This window comes from Gorilla gorilla, chromosome 10 (genome assembly GCF_029281585.2).
Source record: "Gorilla gorilla gorilla isolate KB3781 chromosome 10, NHGRI_mGorGor1-v2.1_pri, whole genome shotgun sequence".
Classification (NCBI taxonomy): Eukaryota; Metazoa; Chordata; class Mammalia; order Primates; family Hominidae; genus Gorilla; species Gorilla gorilla.
The window spans coordinates 136,147,015-136,165,086 of NC_073234.2; the positions used below are offsets into that span (position 1 = coordinate 136,147,015).

At 54.4% G+C, this 18,072-nt stretch overlaps 1 protein-coding gene across 2 annotated transcripts; it reads left to right on the plus strand.

The window, feature by feature from the left end:
* The first annotated feature begins 378 nt into the window (after positions 1 to 378).
* On the plus strand, positions 379 to 13,208 carry ACADS (acyl-CoA dehydrogenase short chain). 2 transcript variants are annotated; one of them, XM_004054020.4, is made up of 10 exons: positions 379 to 552; positions 1,647 to 1,810; positions 10,187 to 10,336; positions 10,557 to 10,668; positions 11,040 to 11,191; positions 11,482 to 11,652; positions 11,735 to 11,872; positions 12,021 to 12,116; positions 12,341 to 12,397; positions 12,497 to 13,208. In XM_004054020.4, exons 1-10 carry the CDS (start codon positions 507 to 509, stop codon positions 12,647 to 12,649), a joined length of 1,239 nt encoding a protein of 412 aa, XP_004054068.1. In that variant the 5' UTR covers positions 379 to 506; the 3' UTR covers positions 12,650 to 13,208. The 2 variants fall into 2 exon arrangements, with proteins under 2 accessions (XP_004054068.1, XP_004054069.1); XM_004054021.4 differs by lacking the exon at positions 11,040 to 11,191 and adding an exon at positions 11,251 to 11,390 and having other exon boundaries at positions 417 to 552.
* The last annotated feature ends 4,864 nt before the right edge of the window (positions 13,209 to 18,072 follow it).

The following is an 18,072-nucleotide window of genomic DNA, read 5'->3' on the forward strand; positions in this document are numbered from 1 at the left end:
GAGGCCCCGAGTCAGGAACCAGCTAAGGGTCTTAGAGAAGAGCTGCCTCGTTAAAGCTAAGCAACAATAACCAGGGAACGGTGGGCATGGGCCCTGATAGACAAGGCAGGTCTTGGCTTTTTAAGCCATAGAATTGGATTTTAGGAGGGATGGGCCCGCCGACAAAGCCAACAAAGTTTTAACCCGAAGATCGCTATCTTATTTATGCTTTAAAAAGACCTCTCTGGCCTTTCTGCGAAGCTCTATCCTTAGCTTTCTCTTGTTAGCATTTTGATTAACGAACGTGGGCACGAACAGCCAGCTGACCGACCGCGCGCGCAGTCGAGCGTCGGTTCATCGCCTTGGGAGGGACCACTGGAGGCCCCGCCCCCTGGCCGCGAGCGCGCCTCGGCCCCGCCCCCGAGGCCCTACGGGCTTGGCGTCTGCCCCGGGTCCCGCCCCCCAGCACTCCGGAACAGCGCGCTCGCGGCGGTAGGTCGCGAAGCCTGGGACTGTGTCTGTCGCCCATGGCCGCCGCGCTGCTCGCCCGGGCCTCGGGCCCTGTCCGCAGAGGTGAGTGCGCTGGGGATCCGTACGGCGGGGCTACGGCCCGCGCCTGGCACAGCGGGCGGAGGTCCTGGCGGCCGGCTCTGTCAGAGCCGCTGGCAGGCGGAGCCCCACTCCGGGAGCGCTCACGGCCTTTGCCCCAGTTCTGCTGCTCCTTGCGCCGACCCAGCCCGGCCCTTCAAGCGTCCCTGGTTCCTGCACAGACCCCTACCCCCCGATTGACCCCAGCCACCAGCCCAGTTCCCAGTTCCCATATCTCCCTCCCTTCATTTCACCCCCACTAGAGGTTCAGGGTGCGTCCTTCTTCCGGAGCCAGGCCTGGGATTGAACCAGAGCCGCATCTGTGACCTTGGGCAAGACAGCCCCTTCTCAGCCTCGGTTGGCCCGTGTGTAAAATGTCCACAGAGAAAATCAGAGTTGTTGGGAGGATTAAATCATAGGGTATGTAAAGCACTTCGTGCCTGGCGTGTAACAGGTGTTCCACAAATGCTCGTTCTTGCTGGTTAATACAGTACCTTTCCCATCTTACGTGTCTCCAGTTGTAGCAGCCGTGACACATATAGCCACGGCTTCCTTTGCCTGGCCTGAATTACAAGGGGAACGCTACTGAGAACTGTGTTAAGCGCTGGTTAGTCTTTCTTTCGCACTCCGAGGAGCGGAATACAATTCGCCTCCACTTGTTATAGAAACGGAGGCTCACTGACGTTTAAAACCCTTGCCTAAGGTCACAGAGCTGAGGTCTTATTACTGTTGGTATTATACTGAGGACTGAAGGATGTAGTGTATGGAAATGTCTAGTGAGTGTACTAAGCATTCAGTTAGTATGGGGTTTTCAGTGGCCGCCATGGACATTTTGGGCTGACAGTTCTTTGTTGTGGGGGCTGTCCTCTGCCTTGTTGGATGTTCAGCAGGGATCCGGGACCCCTATCCACTGGGTACCAATAGCATTCCACTGCTCTAGTTGTGACAACTAAAACTGGCTCCAGACATTGCCAGATGTCCCTTGGAGGGCAAAATCCTCCCTGGTGAGTTAGTGGGTCACTAGGATTCTTGGAGACCTCCTGCCTCCTCCTTCCACTCACTTTTGCCCTTGCCGGCAGCTCTCTGTCCTAGGGCCTGGCGGCAGTTACACACCATCTACCAGTCTGTGGAACTGCCCGAGACACACCAGATGTTGCTCCAGACATGCCGGGACTTTGCCGAGAAGGAGTTGTTTCCCATTGCAGCCCAGGTGGATAAGGAACATCTCTTCCCAGCGGCTCAGGTGAGAGTGCAACCTCAGCAGCCCACGACGGTGGTCTGCCCTCTGCTACTGGATGAATGGTGGCAGTGACAGTCAGCGGCACTCGGACTCTGGTAGAGGAACCCCAAAGCAGGGCCTGGAACCCAGAAAATGCTCTGGAAGTTTCCCTTGTCCAGCCTGTGGCCAGTAGCCAGGACTTAACTTCTGGGACAACAGTAATATGTGGTGGATGGTCAGTTGCTTACTGTGCCAGCCACTGTGCTCATTCTAAATAGTGCCTTTAGGGTGTTTGGCATGCACTAGGCACTGTTCTTGAGATGGGTTATCTCATCTGTTCCTCACAACGGTCCTGTGAGGTGAAGGTACTATTCTTATTTATTTATTTTTTTGAGACGGAGTTTCACTCCTGTGGCTCAGGCTGGAGTGCAATGGTGCGACCTCGCCTCACTGCAGCCTCTGCCTCCCGAGTTCAAGTGATTCTCCTGCCTCAGACTCCCAAGTAGCTGGGATTATAGGCGTGCACTGCTCTGCCCCGCTACTTTTGTATTTTTAGTAAAGACGGGGTTTCACCATGTTGGCCAGGCTGGTCTCAAACTCCTGAATTCAGGTGATCTGCCCACCTCGGCCTCCCAAAGTGCTGGGATTACAGGTGTGAGACACCACGCCCAGCCAAAGGTAGTATTATTATATACCCCATGGACTCAGACTTGTGAACAAGTTAAATAACATACCCAAGGTCATGGAGCTCATCAGCGGCAGCCTGCTCGACCTATTTTCTTTTTTATTTACTTATTTTTTTTTGAAATGGACTCTCGCTCTGTTGCCCAGGCTGGAGGGCAGTGGCGCAATCTCAACTCACTGCACCCCTCTGCCTCCTGGGTTCAAGCGATTCTCCTGCCTCGGCCCCCAGTAGCTGGGATTACAGGCGGGCACCACCACACCCAGCTAGTTTTTGTACTTTCAGTAGAGATGGGGTTTCTCCATGTTGGGCAGGCTGGTCTCAAACTCCTGACCTTAGGCGATCTGCCCGCCTTGGCTTCCCAAAGTGCTGGGATTACAGGCGTGAGCCACCGTGCCCGGCCTGCTTGAACTGTTTTCTCCCCTGAGTTTCCCATCAGCGCGCTCCCTCCTGTGCCACTGTGTTCTTCCATTTGCATTCAGTCTGTCTGCAGCTACGCGTTGAAGATGTTACTGCCGTACACGCTGACCTAAAGATGTCCAGCACCTGGTGTAAACACTCAGTAGTAGATAGTTGTTTAATTAATGATTTGTGAAAAGTCAAACCTCTCCGGCCTCTTCTCCTTGCCTGTTTTTTTTAAAATTTTAATTTTAATTTATTTTTTATTTTTAAAAATTTTTTGAGACAGTCTTGCTCTGTCACCAGGTTGGAGTGCAGTGGCGCGATCTTGGCTCACTGCACCCTCCGCCTTCTGAGTTCAAGCAATTGTTTCCTGCCTCAGCCTCCCGAGTAGCTGGGATTACAGGCGCACACCACCATACCCGGCTAATTTTATGTATTTTAGTAGAGACGGGGTTTCACCGTGTTGCCCAGGCTGGTCTCAAACTCCTGAGCTCAGGCAATCCACCCGCCTCGGCCTCGCAAAGTGCTGGGATTACAGGCGTGAGCCACCACACCCGGCCTTAAAAATGAGTTTTAAAAGGGACTTAAAACATTGTTTTTATATGAGGGACCCACTAACCGTTTCCCAGATATGAAGGCAGCAAGTGCTGCAGGCTTGCCTTGTCTGTCACTGCTGGGAAAGGGGTCTTACAGTTTCTTACGGTTTCTCTTGGGAGTCTGGAGACCACCAGGCTCAGCCTCGTCAGTGCTGTTGCCTCTTCTCAGGGTGCAGGTCCAGGTTGCTGGGTCACAGACACTAGGAACCAAGAGTGACCATTGCAGGGGGCTCTAGGAGGCCACCCCTTGAGATAGCTCTGAAGGTCAGGCCTCTCTGTAGAAAATACTAAAATATTGGGGCTGGGATGGGGGCCTGGCTGCTGTTAGTTAATTACCATCAATTTACATAGGTCAGAAACGATGGACAAACCCGAACCCATTTTTTTCCGTTGGCTGCTTCTCTTTTTCTTTTTTTTTTTTTTTGAGATGGAGTCTCACTCTGTTCCCCAGGCTGGAGTGCAGTGGTGTGATCTTGGCTCACTGCAGCCTCTGTCTCCCAGGTTCAAGTGATTATCCTGCCTCAGCCTCCCAGGTAGCTGGGACTACAGGTGCCCGCCACCATGTCTGGCTAATTTTTATATTTTTAGTAGAGATGGGGTTTCACCATGTTGGCCAGGCTGGTCTTGAACTCCTGACCTCAGGTGACCTGGCTGCCTCAGCCTCCCAAAGTGCTGGGATTACAGGTGTGAGCCACTGCTTAATTATATTTTGGTTTTCTCCTTTTTGACTGCCTCGTCTCTTCCCTCTCCTGCCACCCCTTTTTCCTTCCCTCGGTGCTGGTCTCCCTGTCTCTTTTTCAGGAGGCCCTTTAACGAGTGCACATTACCATGGTTATTGCTTTTGTCCCCACTTTTTTTCTAGAATGTTCCTGTAGCTGGCCACAGTATGTTGCCTGAAATCTAGAGATAAATTTCAGAGTGAGAAGGCCTGGGAAACAGCCCCTGTCACCACTGATAAAATGGGGTGAGGTGACTGTGTCCAGGCTCTGGGATGGGATGGAGAAGGCTGTGCTCTTATGTGCTGCCCCAGAGCGGTGCTCCTCTCTTTTGAAATTTGCTGTCTCAACACCGGAGTGGGAGTGAGTGGAACTGCCATGTCTTTCACAGCCAGAGGTAGATGCTTTATTTTTTAAATTATTGTTGTGTGTGTGTGATGGAGTCTCACTCTGTCCCCAGGCTGGAGTACAGTGGTGTGATCTCGGCTCACTGCAGCCTTTGCCTCCTGGGTTCAAGCAATTTTCCTGCCTCAGCCTCCCAAGTAGTTGGAACTACAGGTGCGCACCACCACACCCGGCTAATTTTTGTATTTTTAGTAGAGACGGGGTTTCACCATGTTGGCCAGGCTGGTCTCGAACTCTTGACTTTGTTATCCGCCCGCCTGGGCCTCCCAAAGTTCTGGGATTACAGGCATGAGCCACCGCGCCCAGCCGGTAGATGCTGTAAAAGAAAATGCTGATGGTGAGAAAGGAGGGAAGACAGGAGCTGGGGGAAAATTGAGGGCGATGGTATATGCTAGTGAGGTCCTTTGGGTGTGGGAATTGTGAATTCCTAAAACTTTTGATTCTAGCTCATTGAGAAGTGTCGCATTAGCCAGAAGGAGGTGGCGCTGTGTAGAGAGGAGGAGGCTGGGGTTCTGTCTTGCCTCCTGGTGGCCTAGACCTGGCCACTGACACCACATACCCTTTCTGTGTGAACTCCCTCATCTGTAAGAGGAATATGGGGTCACCCTCATTCTGCTACCTGTCGGGACGTGTGACCAAGCATTTTAGGTGAGTATGAGGAACTGAACGTGCCTAGGAGAGTTTCATCCTTTTACTCTCTTTCTGGGAATTTGGGTTCCCACTGTGTTTCTGGGGATGAGATGGAGTTATGGAGCGATTGGCTCGTGCGCCATTTATTCCAGGGCTTTATACCAACAAGTTCCGGGGTGAAAAGGAGGGTGTGTCTCCGTGTCCGGGGAGATCTGAAGGTGCTTGGAGGGTGAGGCAGCTTGAGCTAGTTTAGCCTCATTCTGTTTTGCTGGTAAGCTAGAGAAAAAGGCTTTTGGTGAGGTTCATGCCTAGGCCTGACCGTGAGTCTTGGACACCTGCATATTTATTTTTGTTTTTGTTTTTTTGAGACAGGGCCTCACTGTCGCCCAGGCTGGAGTGCAGTGACACAAACACAGCTCACTGCAGCCTCGACCTCCCGGGCTCAGGGCTCAAGTGATCCTCATGCCTCACCTCCTGCAGGAGCTGGGACCACAGGTGTGCACCACCATGCCTGGCTCATTTATTTTTATTTTTATAACTTTTTGTGGAGATGGGGGTCTCGCCATGTTGATGAAGCTGGTCTCAAACGCCTGGACTCAGATGATCCTCCTACCTCCGTCTCCCAAAGTGCTGGGATTACAGGCCTGAGCTACCACACCCTCTTTTTAAAATTTTTTTAATTAAAAAATTTTCTTTTAGAAACAGGGGTATCATCATGTTGGCCAGGCTGGATTTGAACGCCTGGGCTCAAGTGATTCTCCTGCCTCAACCTCCTCCTGAGTAGCTGGAGACCTACGTATTTCTAGCACTTGGTAGAGTATTGTCCAGCAGCAGAGGTGTTCCTTAATAAAATAGTTTTTTTTTTTTTTTTGAGGCGGAGTCTCACTCTGTTGCCCAGGCTGGAGTACAGTGGCACGATCTTGGCTCACTGCAACCTCCACCTCCTGGGTACAAATGATTCTCCTGTCTCAGCCTCCCAAGTAGCTGGGATTATAGGCGCCCACCATCACGCCTGGCTAATTCTTGTATTTTTAGTAGAGACGGGGTTTTACCGTGTTGGCCAGGCTGGTCTCGAACTCCTGACCTCGTGATCTGCCCACCTTGGCCTCCCAAAGTGCTGGGATTACAGGTGTGAACCACTGCACTCAGCCTTTTTTTTTTTTTTTTTTTTTTTGAGACAGAGCCTCCCTCTGTCGCCCAGGCTGGAGTGCAGTGGTGCAATCTCAGCTCACTGCAGTGTCCGCCTCCCGGGTTCAAGTGGATTCCTCTGCCTCAGCCTCCTAAGTAGCTGGGATTATAGGCATCCACCACCACGCCCAGCTAATTTTTTGTGTTTTTAGTAGAGACGGGGTTTTACCATGTTGGCCAGGCTGGTCTCGAACTCCTGACCTCAGGTGATCCACCTGCCTCAGCTACCAAAGTGCTGGGAATGCAAGCGTGAGCCACTGCACCTGGCAAAGTACTCTGAAGTGTGGGCTAGAAAAGTGTTCTGTTCAGAGGCCACATGTGTGCTGCTGCAGGTCTGTGTCTCCAGGTCCTCTTCCTAGTGAAAAGCACTCTCTCACTTGGACTTCCCCTTCCCTAGTTGGTTCCTGCCTGCTGAAGTGGTGCCTGCTGAAATGGTGCCTATTCTGAGCAGGACCCCCGTCCCCAGGTGTGTGGCGGCCACAGAACAATCTTCTTTTTAGTGATTCTCAAAATGACACCTCCCTGGTAGCTCTGAGTTCCCATTTGTCACTGTGGATGAGTTTCCTATTGCTGCTGTAACAAATGACCACAAACCCTGTGGCTTAAAGCAATACAGATATATTCTCTGACCGTTCAAGACCAGCCTGGGCAACATAGCAAGACCCCATCTCTACCAAAAAAGAAAAAAATGGAAAAAACAAAACAAAACCATGGCAGCCACTTGATAAATGCTGTTTACCAGTTACTCAACCCGAGTCAGGAATCCAGTGTGGGTCCCACAGGGCTAAATCAAGGCATCGGCAGGACTGAGTTCCCTCTGGAGGCTCTGGGGAAATCCACTCCTGTCTTTCCCAGTTCTAGAGGCCGCCTGCATTCCTTCCCGCCAGAGTTCCTGCCTCTGCTTCCGTCGTCACCTCTCCTTCTCTGAGTCTGTGTCTGTCTTTGCCTTACAAAGACTCTGTGATGACACTGGGTGACTCTGATCATCCAGAATAACCCTCACATCTCCAGACGCTTCACTTACGTGTGCAAAGTCCCTATTGCCACGGAAGGGAACATACTCATGAGACCTGGGATTAGGATGGGGACATCTTGGGCAGTTGCTGTCATGCTGCCTTCCACACACTGGCCATCTCCTTCCCAGCTTCTCTGCCCTCTGACTGCAGCACAGCATCTGCCTGGGGGCCGCAGAGCTTGATGTGCACTTGTAGGGGTCATAGCTCAAGCCTCTCAGCACACACGTTTATGCCCCACATGTGGTACGCGTGGGAGACTCGGAGATGAGGACGCTCCGCCCCGCACTTAGAGTCTTACAAGTGAGTTTCCCATGGGAACAGTTCAAGGAAGAATCAAGTAAGCAGTTTCACAGAGGGACACACAGGTTGTCACAGAAGTGCTGCAGGCTCCTAGGTTTCCCCTCTTTTCCATATGTTATTGTCAAAGTAAGAACTAGGCTTGGTGTGGTGGCTCGTGCCTCTAATCAGCATGAGGGAGGCTGAGGCAAGAGGATCACTCGAGCCAGGAGTTCGACACCAGCTTGGGCAACATAGTGACACCCTGTCTCTAAAAAAACAATAATTTTTTTTTTTTTTTTTTTTTGAGACAGATTCTCGCTCTGTCGCCCAGGCTGGAGTGCAGTGGCGCGCTCTCGGTTCACTGCAACCTCTTCCTTCCAGGTTCAAGCAATTCTCCTGCCTCAGCCTCCCGAGTAGCTGGGATTACAGGCGCCCGCCACCATGCCTGGCTAGTTTTTATATTTTTGGTAGAGACATGGTTTCACCACGTTGGCCAGGCTGGTCTCGAACTCCTGGCTTCAAATGATCCACCCATTTTGGCCTTCCAAAGTGCTGAGATTCTTTGGGAGGCTGAGGCAGGCGCATCACTTGAGGTCAGGAGTTCGAGAACAGCCTGGCTAATGTGGTGAAGCCTGGTCTCTACCAAAAATATAAAAATTAGCCAGGTGTGGTGGCAGGCACCTGTAATCCCAGCTACTCGGGAGGCTGAGGCAGGAGAATCACTTGAACCCAGGAGGTGGAGGTTGCAGTGAGCCAAGACTGCGCCACTGCACTCCAGCCTGGGCGACAAAGTGAGACTCTGTCTCAAAAAAAAAAGAAAAAAGAAAAAGACAAACAAAGTGCTGGGATTACAGGTGTGAGTCACTGTGCGCAGTCCTTAAAAAAAAAACAAACAAAAAAAACAACTTGGCAGCCACTTGATGATAGACGCTGTTCAACAGTAACTCAGCCTGGGCCAGGTGCTGGGCTCTGCGTGTCATGTGTATTATCTCAGTCCGGCCTCAGAACAGTCCTTTGAGGTGAGTACTGTTTTGGGGACGGGGAAGGTAAAACTTTTATATTCACAGGAGTATAGAAAAACAAGAATATATTAGCAAACATTCTTATTAGTTTATGTAAGTCATGGTAGTATAAGAACATGGTTGAGGCCAGGTGCGGTGGCTCACACCTGTAATCCCAGCACTTTGGGAGGCCGAGGTGGGTGGATCACGAGGTCAGGAGTTCAAGACCAGCCTGGCCAAGATGGTGAAAACCCGTCTCTACTAAAAATACAAAAATTAGCTGGGCGTGATTGTGGGCACCTGTAATCTCAGCTACTCGGGAGGCTGAGGCAGAGAACTGCTTGAACCTGGGAGGAAGAGGTTGCAGTGAGCCGAGATCCACACTACTGCACTCCAGCCTGGGCAACAGAATGAGACTCTGTCACAAAATAAAATAAAATAAAATAAAATAACATGGTTGCAGGAATGAGATTGTATAAAAGCGCTCGTGAAAAGCAACGGTTCCCTCGCCTGTCCCCATCCCTGTCCCCGTCCCTGTCCCTGCTCTCCCAGAGATAAGTGGTTTTACTTGTTCCTTTTTGAAGTTAGGTAGATTTTGTGGTCCACATTTCCCATATTACTCACCTGAGAGTAATAATACTATTATTATTATTTTGTTTTTGGTAGAGATGGGGTCTTGCTATGTTGCCCAGACTGGTCTCGAACTCCTGGCCTCAAGCAATCCCCTCACCTTGGTCTCCCAAACTGCTGGGATTACAGGTGTGATCACTGCTCCTGGCCCACTCTTAATATGATTATTACCCAGAATTAAGAGTCCCAAGCTCTTATCCTTCATTCATTCTCTCACTGGCCTTGGGCATGTAGCAGTGAGCAAGAGCACACACAGTCTGTGCCCTCGTGGTGAAGGCAAAAGACCTTAATCCAGAGAAGCACGTTCATCCCTGAGAAATTCCAGCCGCAGAAGTGCTGCAGGAGAGGGACTGAAGGATTTGACTCAGCGAGGCTGGGGATGGCAGCCCAAAGCAGCGAGGCCTGAGCTGCGATCAGAAGGAGAGGAGGGGCGATAACCAGCTGAGGGATAGGAGGTGGCATGTGCAGAGGCCCTGTGGTGGGGAGGGTGCGTGTGTGTGGATGTGCAGAGGGGGCTGGATGAAGGTCAGTGTGGCTCACGCTGTCCTGCTCCTTACCTCTGAGTTCCCTGAAAGCATCCTGTGCCTTCTGCCTGCTCGCTGCTGTGGCTGTGGACGGAGCAGGGAGCAGGCGTGGAGGCGGGAGCAGGACAGCTTGAATGAGAAGTGCCATCATATAGACCTCAGTGGGACTGGGTCTTCAGCGTCTGGACTTGGGGATCCCTTGTGGGTGGCTGGGGTCACATGGCCTGAGTTTCTGCAGGGCACTGCCTCGGGGGCAAGAGGGTTTGGGCTTGGGGAGGGTGGGCTCGCCCCCAGCAGCTGCCCATGGCGTGCCGTCCTTCCCTGTGCCCAGGTGAAGAAGATGGGCGGGCTTGGACTTCTGGCCATGGACGTGCCTGAGGAGCTTGGCGGTGCTGGCCTCGATTACCTGGCCTATGCCATCGCCATGGAGGAGATCAGCCGCGGCTGCGCCTCCACCGGAGTCATCATGAGTGTCAACAACGTGAGCCCCCTCCCAGGCCCCTGGGACACACGGGTGGAGGGAGGCTCCTGTGAGCGGGCAGGCTCTGGCCTCGGCTCCCAGCCCTGATCTCTCTGGAGACGTCACAGGCCTTGGTCCTACTGGGTAGGCCCTGGACAGAACAGGCCCTGAGGTGCAGCCCACAGGTGGGCAGGATGCGCCTGGGCCTGGGGCCTCCAACCGCTCCCCGCTGTCCTCCTAGTCTCTCTACCTGGGGCCCATCTTGAAGTTTGGCTCCAAGGAGCAGAAGCAGAAGTGGGTCACGCCTTTCACCAGTGGTGACAAAATTGGCTGCTTTGCCCTCAGCGAACCAGGTACCTGCCCTGTCCCCTCACCTGTCCTTAGGGTGACAGGCCCAGAGGGGGAGGAGAGGAAGGTGCTAGGCCAACTGCCCACTGCTTCGGAGGCCAGAGGGGAGGCTCCCCGTGTGGTTGGTGGGGTGAGCGCTCTTGCCACCGCGGCGCTGGGAGGAAGATTGCCTTCGGGGTCCCCTGGTTTAAGACGCCAGCTCCTGCACACACCCCTCGCCCTCGGGGCCCGTCACTGAGAGCTTTGGGACCCTCATCTTTGGAGCCCGAGTCATAGGGTTTCGTGTCTGCCAGCATGGGGTGTGGAGGGAGTGAGGCTGGTGCCCTTAGGTTGTGTGGGGCGGGGCGTGCGCTGAGCCCTGGGTCTGTGCGGGCAGGGAACGGCAGCGATGCAGGAGCTGCGTCCACCACCGCCCGGGCCGAGGGCGACTCATGGGTCCTGAATGGAACCAAAGCCTGGATCACCAATGCCTGGGAGGCCTCAGCTGCTGTGGTCTTTGCCAGCACGGACAGAGCCCTGCAAAACAAGGTGGGCACCCCAGAGAGGGGTTCAGCCAGATCCTGGGCTGCTGTCATTTCTGTTTCTAGAGCCTTCTCTCCTTGGCCTGACTGGACCTATATTTGCTCTGGGGCAAGTGGGCTGTCCCTGTCCCTCCTCAGCTGCCACTGAAGCCTGCACCTTCCCCAGAAGCCGGCAGAGGGTGTCAAGGCCTGAGCTTCCGAGGGAGGTGGGGACGGGACCGGGTTGGTGTTGGGTGTGCTGGTGTGAGGGTGTGGCTGAGGGGCAGCTCTGAGAAAACCGCCCGCCTCTCCTTTCAGGGCATCAGTGCCTTCCTGGTCCCCATGCCAACGCCTGGGCTCACGTTGGGGAAGAAAGAAGACAAGCTGGGCATCCGAGGCTCATCCACGGCCAACCTCATCTTTGAGGACTGTCGCATCCCCAAGGACAGCATCCTGGGGGAGCCAGGGATGGGCTTCAAGATAGCCATGGTGAGCCCAGCAGTGGGGGTGGCACCTTGAGGCCAGGCCTGTGCCCCGGCTGGCGGGCCACTGACCAGGGCGGTCCCCACAGCAAACCCTGGACATGGGCCGCATCGGCATCGCCTCCCAGGCCCTGGGCATTGCCCAGACCGCCCTCGATTGTGCTGTGAACTACGCTGAGAATCGCATGGCCTTCGGGGCGCCCCTCACCAAGCTCCAGGTCATCCAGGTAATGGTGGTAGCTTTAGGAGCTGGGCCTAGAGGCTGGACAGCGGGCAGAGAGTGTGGCCTCCTGACTGCTCTCCGTCCTCCTCCCCCTCCCTCCTGTCCCTGGAGGGGCAGCTGCTGACCTGTGGTGTGGGGTGGGGCTATTGCAGTTCAAGTTGGCAGACATGGCCCTGGCCCTGGAGAGTGCCCGGCTGCTGACCTGGCGTGCTGCCATGCTGAAGGATAACAAGAAGCCTTTCATCAAGGTGCCCACAGGGGTCCCCGAGCCATGGCCCAGAATGTCGTGGGCCCAGGGACTGGGAGAGGTTGGGGCGGGTGTCTGCTCCTTGGCCCCGTGGGTCAGAGGTGTGGGCCTGGGGTTTACTGCCCCATGGGGAGGCTCCACAGGCCTCCCCTGCTGAGGGAGTGGGGGAGCAGGGGGTGGAGGGGTCCCCTCAAGGGAAGGCTCTGACTGTACCCCCATGTTTAGGAGGCAGCCATGGCCAAGCTGGCCGCCTCGGAGGCCGCGACCGCCATCAGCCACCAGGTGAGTGTCCACAGTGAGCTCTGAGGGGGCCAGCTGCCCCTTCTCCAGCTTTCCCCACGCCGGGGTCTTCTCCCTCCTGAGCCCCTGTTCTCATCTCAGGCCATCCAGATCCTGGGCGGCATGGGCTATGTGACAGAGATGCCAGCAGAGCGGCACTACCGCGATGCCCGCATCACCGAGATCTATGAGGGCACCAGCGAAATCCAGCGGCTGGTGATCGCCGGGCATCTGCTCAGGAGCTACCGGAGCTGAGCCCGCGGCGGACTGCCCCAGGACTGCAGGAAGGCGCGGGAGCCGGGGGCCTCCATCCCAACCCCGGCTCAGAGACTGGGCGGCCCGGCGGGGGCTCCCTGGGGACCCCAGATGGGCTCAGTGCTGCCACCCAGATCCGATCACATGGGAATGAGGCCCTCCGACCATTGGCAGCTCCGCCTCTGGGCCTTTCCGCCTCCTCACCACTGTGCCTCAAGTTCCTCATCTGAGTGGCCGTGGCTCCTGGGGGCGGGGTTGGGGGGGGGCTGAGCGACACTCAGGGACACCTCAGTTATGCTCCCGCGGGCCCTGGTGCCCTGGCATGAAGGCCCAGTGCGACAGGCCCTTGGTGGGGTCTGTCTTTTCCTTGAGGTCAGAGGTCAGGAGCAGGGCTGGGGTCAGGATGACGAGGCCTGGGGTCCTGGTGTTGGGCAGGTGGTGGGGCTGGGCCATGGAGCTGGCCCAGAGGGCCCTCAGCCCTTCGTAAAGTCTGATGAAGGCAGGGGTGGTGATTCACGCTGTGTGACTGACTGTGGGTAATAAACACAACTGTCCCCCAGTCTGTGTCCTCGCCCTCTCCTGGGTGCTCCGGGGAGGGATGGTGCTCTCTGCACAGAGTCCTGCTCTCTGACAGTCTCACCCTGTGAGTGTTGGGGGTCTTGGGGAGGGGCCTGGCCACCTGGGAGGTTCCTGAGTTCCAGCAGAGGCCAGGTTGGCCAAGGAGGCAGTTCAGGAATAGGAACTGGGTCCTGCAGGCCTCAGGGAGTGGCCCCTGGGGAGGGAGCGTGGGCCAGGCAGGGCCAGTGGGCTAGAAGGGGTTCTCTACGCAGGACCAGCCTCCAGGCAGGAGGAAGGAAGACCCCAGATTGCCAGAGTCGGGGAGCAAAGCTGTGGAGGCCTCGAGCCCCAGGTGGGAGAACACAGAACCTGGAGAAGCAGCCATTGTGCTCACTAGTGCGCTCGGGGGCGGCCCTGGCCAGCCAGTGCGGGGGCTTGCCCTGGTCCTGGTGCCTGCAGGGCTTTCTCTGGGCAAAGGTGCCCCTGAAGCCAAGGTCCAAGCTCTTAACCCTTTGGGCCAGTGTCGATCTCAGCAGCTGGAAGAGAAAACAGTGAGCAAAGAAAGATTTCAAAGGAGGTGGGGACAGCCCTCCGCCGGGCAGGCCGGTCAGAGAGTCAAACTGGCATTGCTGGGAGGTCTCTGGAGGGAAGCGGGAGGGAGACGGTGACTTTAGGAGCTGTCATCAAAGGGGCGCCCAGGAACCCTGAGCCCCTGTTGGGGATGGATTTTTTTTTTTTAGAGACAGAATCTCACTGTCACCCAGGCAGGAGTGCAGTGGCACAACCACAGCTTATCAGAACCTCAACCTCCCAGGCTCAAGTGATCCTCCCGTCTCAGCCTCCCAGCTAACTGGGACTACAGGTGCACACTACCATGGCCAGCTAATTTTTAAATTTTTTGTAGAGATGGGGTCTTGCTTTGTTGCCTAGGCTGGTCTTGAACTCCTGGGCTCAAGTGATCCTCCCACCTCGGCCTCCCAAGTGGGATTTCTGTGCCAGGCGCTGGTGCCCCGCAGCCGAAGGATCCAGCCTGGAGCTGCTGCTCTGCGGGGCAGCTCTGCCCTTGACCCTGCCCTGCCCTGGGCCTGGTCCAGGGCCCCGGGGAATAGGAGTGCGCTTCCTTGAGCGAATTTAGGTCTTGATTTACCCCACAGGCAGGGTGTGCGCAGGGCCCACGGGTAGTGTGTTCCCTGCTAACGAGGCACACCTGTGGCTCCTGGGAAGCGCGTCCTCCTGGGCTCCCGAGGTCAGTGGCGTCCTGCGCAGCCTGCAGAAGTTTGGGTCCCTGGGCTTTCCTCCTGGCTCCAGGTAAGCGCCGCCTGCAGAAGTTTGGGTCCCTGGGCTTTCCTCCTGGCTCCAGGTAAGCGCCGCCTGCAGAAGTTTGGGTCCCTGGGCTTTCCTCCTGGCTCCAGGTAAGCGCCGCAGGGTCTTGGCTCCTGGCTCACACTCTCTTGGGGTCTCCTGATCTGCTCCTGTCCCTGCCCTGGGCTCAGGTGCAAGCCAAAGGTACCAGAGCAGAGGGGGACCCAGGACGCTTCCAGAAGCAGCGCATTTGAGCCCTTCCACCTGGGGGCAGATGAAGACCTGTCATTCCCTGTCCCCATGAGCCCGGAGACAGTGGGAAGGGGGTGTTTGGAGGCGCTGTGCCCCCGCCCGGCGAGGCAGCGCTGCTCCTGATGCAGATGCGGCGCAGGGTTGAGGTTGTCTTTGGGCCCTTCCTCCAGGTGATGGGGGAGAGGAACCCAAACAGCATTCATCCCAGGCTGGGGACCTGGCTGTCTTGGCTGGAGTTCAGGCCCCTCAGCTCCCCTGCTCTACCCGCTGAGAAGGGTCTCGGCCCTGGAGGGTCAAAGGTAGCTGACTTGAGCCACACCGCTCCCAGCAGGGCAGAGGGCTGGAGTCAGCACAGGCCGAGTGGCAGCCCTGGAGGGGTTTCTGCTTCTCAGACCTGCCGAGGGCTCGTTCAGGTGGCCACGAAGAGCCTTTCCAGGAAGTGCAGCCTCGGAGGCCTGGGGTCCTCCATTTCAGATGAAGCAACCCAGGCTCCGACCCAAGAGCCAGTCTGTGCACTCGGGGGCTTTGAGGTGCCGTCGTGGGTCCAGGGTCTGTCCTTCAGTGAGGGAGAGTCGGCACAAACCCTTGGCATTGACGGGGTGCTGCCCGTTAGTGGAAGCTCCTCCTAGCTTGGAACTGAATGTGGACTCTGCCCCCGGGGCACTGGAGCCCGAACTGTCCTAGAGCCCATGCCCCTCTGGATACAGTTTCCTCAGTGTAGATTTCCTAAGGATAAGGACGTTCACTTACAGAACAACAGGACCGTTTCCCACCCTGGTCAACTTTCACATCTGCACACTCCACTCGGATTGTGCCAGCCGGCATGGTGTCTGCGAAGTCAGCTCTTCTCAAGGTCCAGGGGCCTGCATTGCATGTAGCTGAGAGGCCACCTGTTTCCTTCCCTCTAGCCCTCTGGGACAAGTTCTCCATGCTTTGGTTCTTTTTTGTTTTTGGAGATGGAGTCTCGCTCTGTTGCCAGGCTGGAGTGCAGTGGCACAATCTCGGCTCACCGCAGCCTCCACATCCTGGTTTCAAGCGATAAAGCGATTCTCCTGCCTCAGCCTCCCGAGTAGCTGGGGTTACAGGCACGTGCCACCACGCCTGGCTAATTTTTGTATTTTTGGTAGAGACGGGCTTTCATCATGTTGGCCAGGCTGGTCTCGAACTCCTGACCTCAGGTGATCCGCCTGCCTCGGCCTCCCAAAGTGCTGGGATTACAGGCGTGGGCCACCATGCCTGGCCTGAAGTCATACATTTCTAAGTGTGGCTTTTGCTTCATCTCATACATTTTAGTGTCATATTTTCCTTATTACTCAGTTTTCTGAGGCCCATTGTGCTTTCTATTTTGATTTATCAGTTATTTAGAAGAGTATTATTATTTTTTGAGGCAGGGTCTCTTCTCGTTTGGGCTGGAGTGTAGTGGTATAATCGCAGCTCACCACAGCCTTGACCTCCCAGGCTCAGGTGGGCCTCCTACCTCAGCCTCCCAAGTGGATGGGACTACAGGCGCCACCACACCTGGCTCTTTTTTGTATTTTTAGTAGAGATGGGGTTTCACCAGCTCTACTAAACACGTGACCAGCCCAGGCTAGTCTCAAATTCTTGGGCTCAAGTGATCTGCCCGCCTTGGCCTCCCAGAGTTCTGGGATTACAGATGTGAGTCACCATGCCTGGCCAAAGAGTATTATTTTATTAATATGGGGTTTTCTGAGGTATTTTTTGTTAATGATTTTTAAAAACTGTGACGCAGTTTACAGTTTTAACCATTTTCAACCAATGCCACTCAGTGGCATTTAGGACATTCATAATGTTATGCAACCATTGCCACCATCTAGTTCCAGAACATTCTCATCACCCCAGCAGGAAACTCCATACCTACTGTTGCTGGTTTTTACCTTAATTGCATTGTGGTCTCAGCACATTTCCTGCACTATATGAATTTTTTGAAATCTGTTGAGATGTGCTTCATGGCACTAAGTTACTTTTTATGAAGATTGAATATTAGCAATTTGGTTTTTCCATGTTGATACGTGAAGTTCTAGTTCAGTTATGTGGATTGCTGCATGGTGTCCCATGGGATAAACTATATTGAGGTAGTTTCCTGCTTTTTATTCTATAAACCATGATGCAGTGGACATTCTGGCATGTGTGTTGTTTTTCTAATGTGAGAACTTGTGAGCATTTAAATTGAAGTGGGCTTGCTGGGCCTTAAGGCTGTTTATTTCTTCAGCTTCACCAGATATTGCCAAATGGCCCTCCAGAGGTTGGATCAGTGGTCGGATCACCCTGTATGCACATGCGAGGGTTGATGACACGCATTCTCCCCGTTCCTTGGCACCCACAGATTTTACAAACGTTCTTCAATATGGTTGTGATTTTAACTTGCATCTCCCTGGTTTCTTGAGAAACTGCATGTCTTTTCGCGTGGTGATTGGTCATTCTGGTTTCTGCTGTGAATTGCCATTGTCTGTTTCTTCTTTGGGTTGTAATTGATTTGTAATTGTCCCATGTGTTTATTCTTGATACTAATCATTTGTCAGATATCTGGTTGCAAAAGGACTCATACAGTGTGTGGTTTTCCCTTTATTTATTTATTATTTTTTTTTGAGATGGAGTCTCGCTCTGTAGCCCAGGCTGGAGTGCAGTGGTGTGATCTTGGCTCACTGCAAGCTCCACCTCCTGGGTTCACTCCATTCTCCTGCCTCAGCCTCCCGAGTAGCTGGGACTACAGGCACCCACCACCACACCCGGCTAATTTTTTGTATTTTTAGTAGAGACGGAGTTTCACCGTGTTAGCCAGGATGGTCTCAATCTCCTGAACTCATGATCGGCCCGCCTTGGCCTCCCAAACTGTTGGGATTACAGGTGTGAGCCACCGCACCCAGCCTTCCCTTTTAAAAAATGGGTTCAGCCAGGTGCGGTGGCTCACGCCTGTAATCCCAGCACTTTGGGAGGTGGAGGCGGGTGGATCGCCTGAGGTCAGGAGTTCGAGAACAGCCTGGCCAACATGGCAAAACCCCATCTCTACTAAAAATACAAAATTAGCCAGGCATGGTGGTGTGCGCCTGTAATCCCAGCTACTCGGGAGACTGAGGCAGGAGAATTGCTTGAACCTGGGAGGTGGAGGTTGCAGTGAGTGGAGATTGTGCCACTGCACTCCAGCTTGGGCAACAGAGCAAGACTCATCTTAGGAAAAGAAAATTTTTAAAAATACAGTTTAGTAGAAGGAATACGTTCTAGTGTTCACACAATATGGTGATTATAGTTATCAGTATTTTTTGTATATTTCAAAACAACTAGAAGATTTAGTA

What these genes read in the sequence shown, in the direction of transcription:
- ACADS (XM_004054020.4), top strand. Translation starts at nt 507, where the DNA reads ATGGCCGCCGCGCTGCTCGCCCGGGCCTCGGGCCCTGTCCGCAGAG. An exon ending in ACAGAGCCCTGCAAAACAAG is followed by an intron (nt 11,192 to 11,481) that starts GTGGGCACCCCA and finishes CTCTCCTTTCAG; the next exon opens with GGCATCAGTGCCTTCCTGGT. An exon ending in CGACCGCCATCAGCCACCAG is followed by an intron (nt 12,398 to 12,496) that starts GTGAGTGTCCAC and finishes TTCTCATCTCAG; the next exon opens with GCCATCCAGATCCTGGGCGG.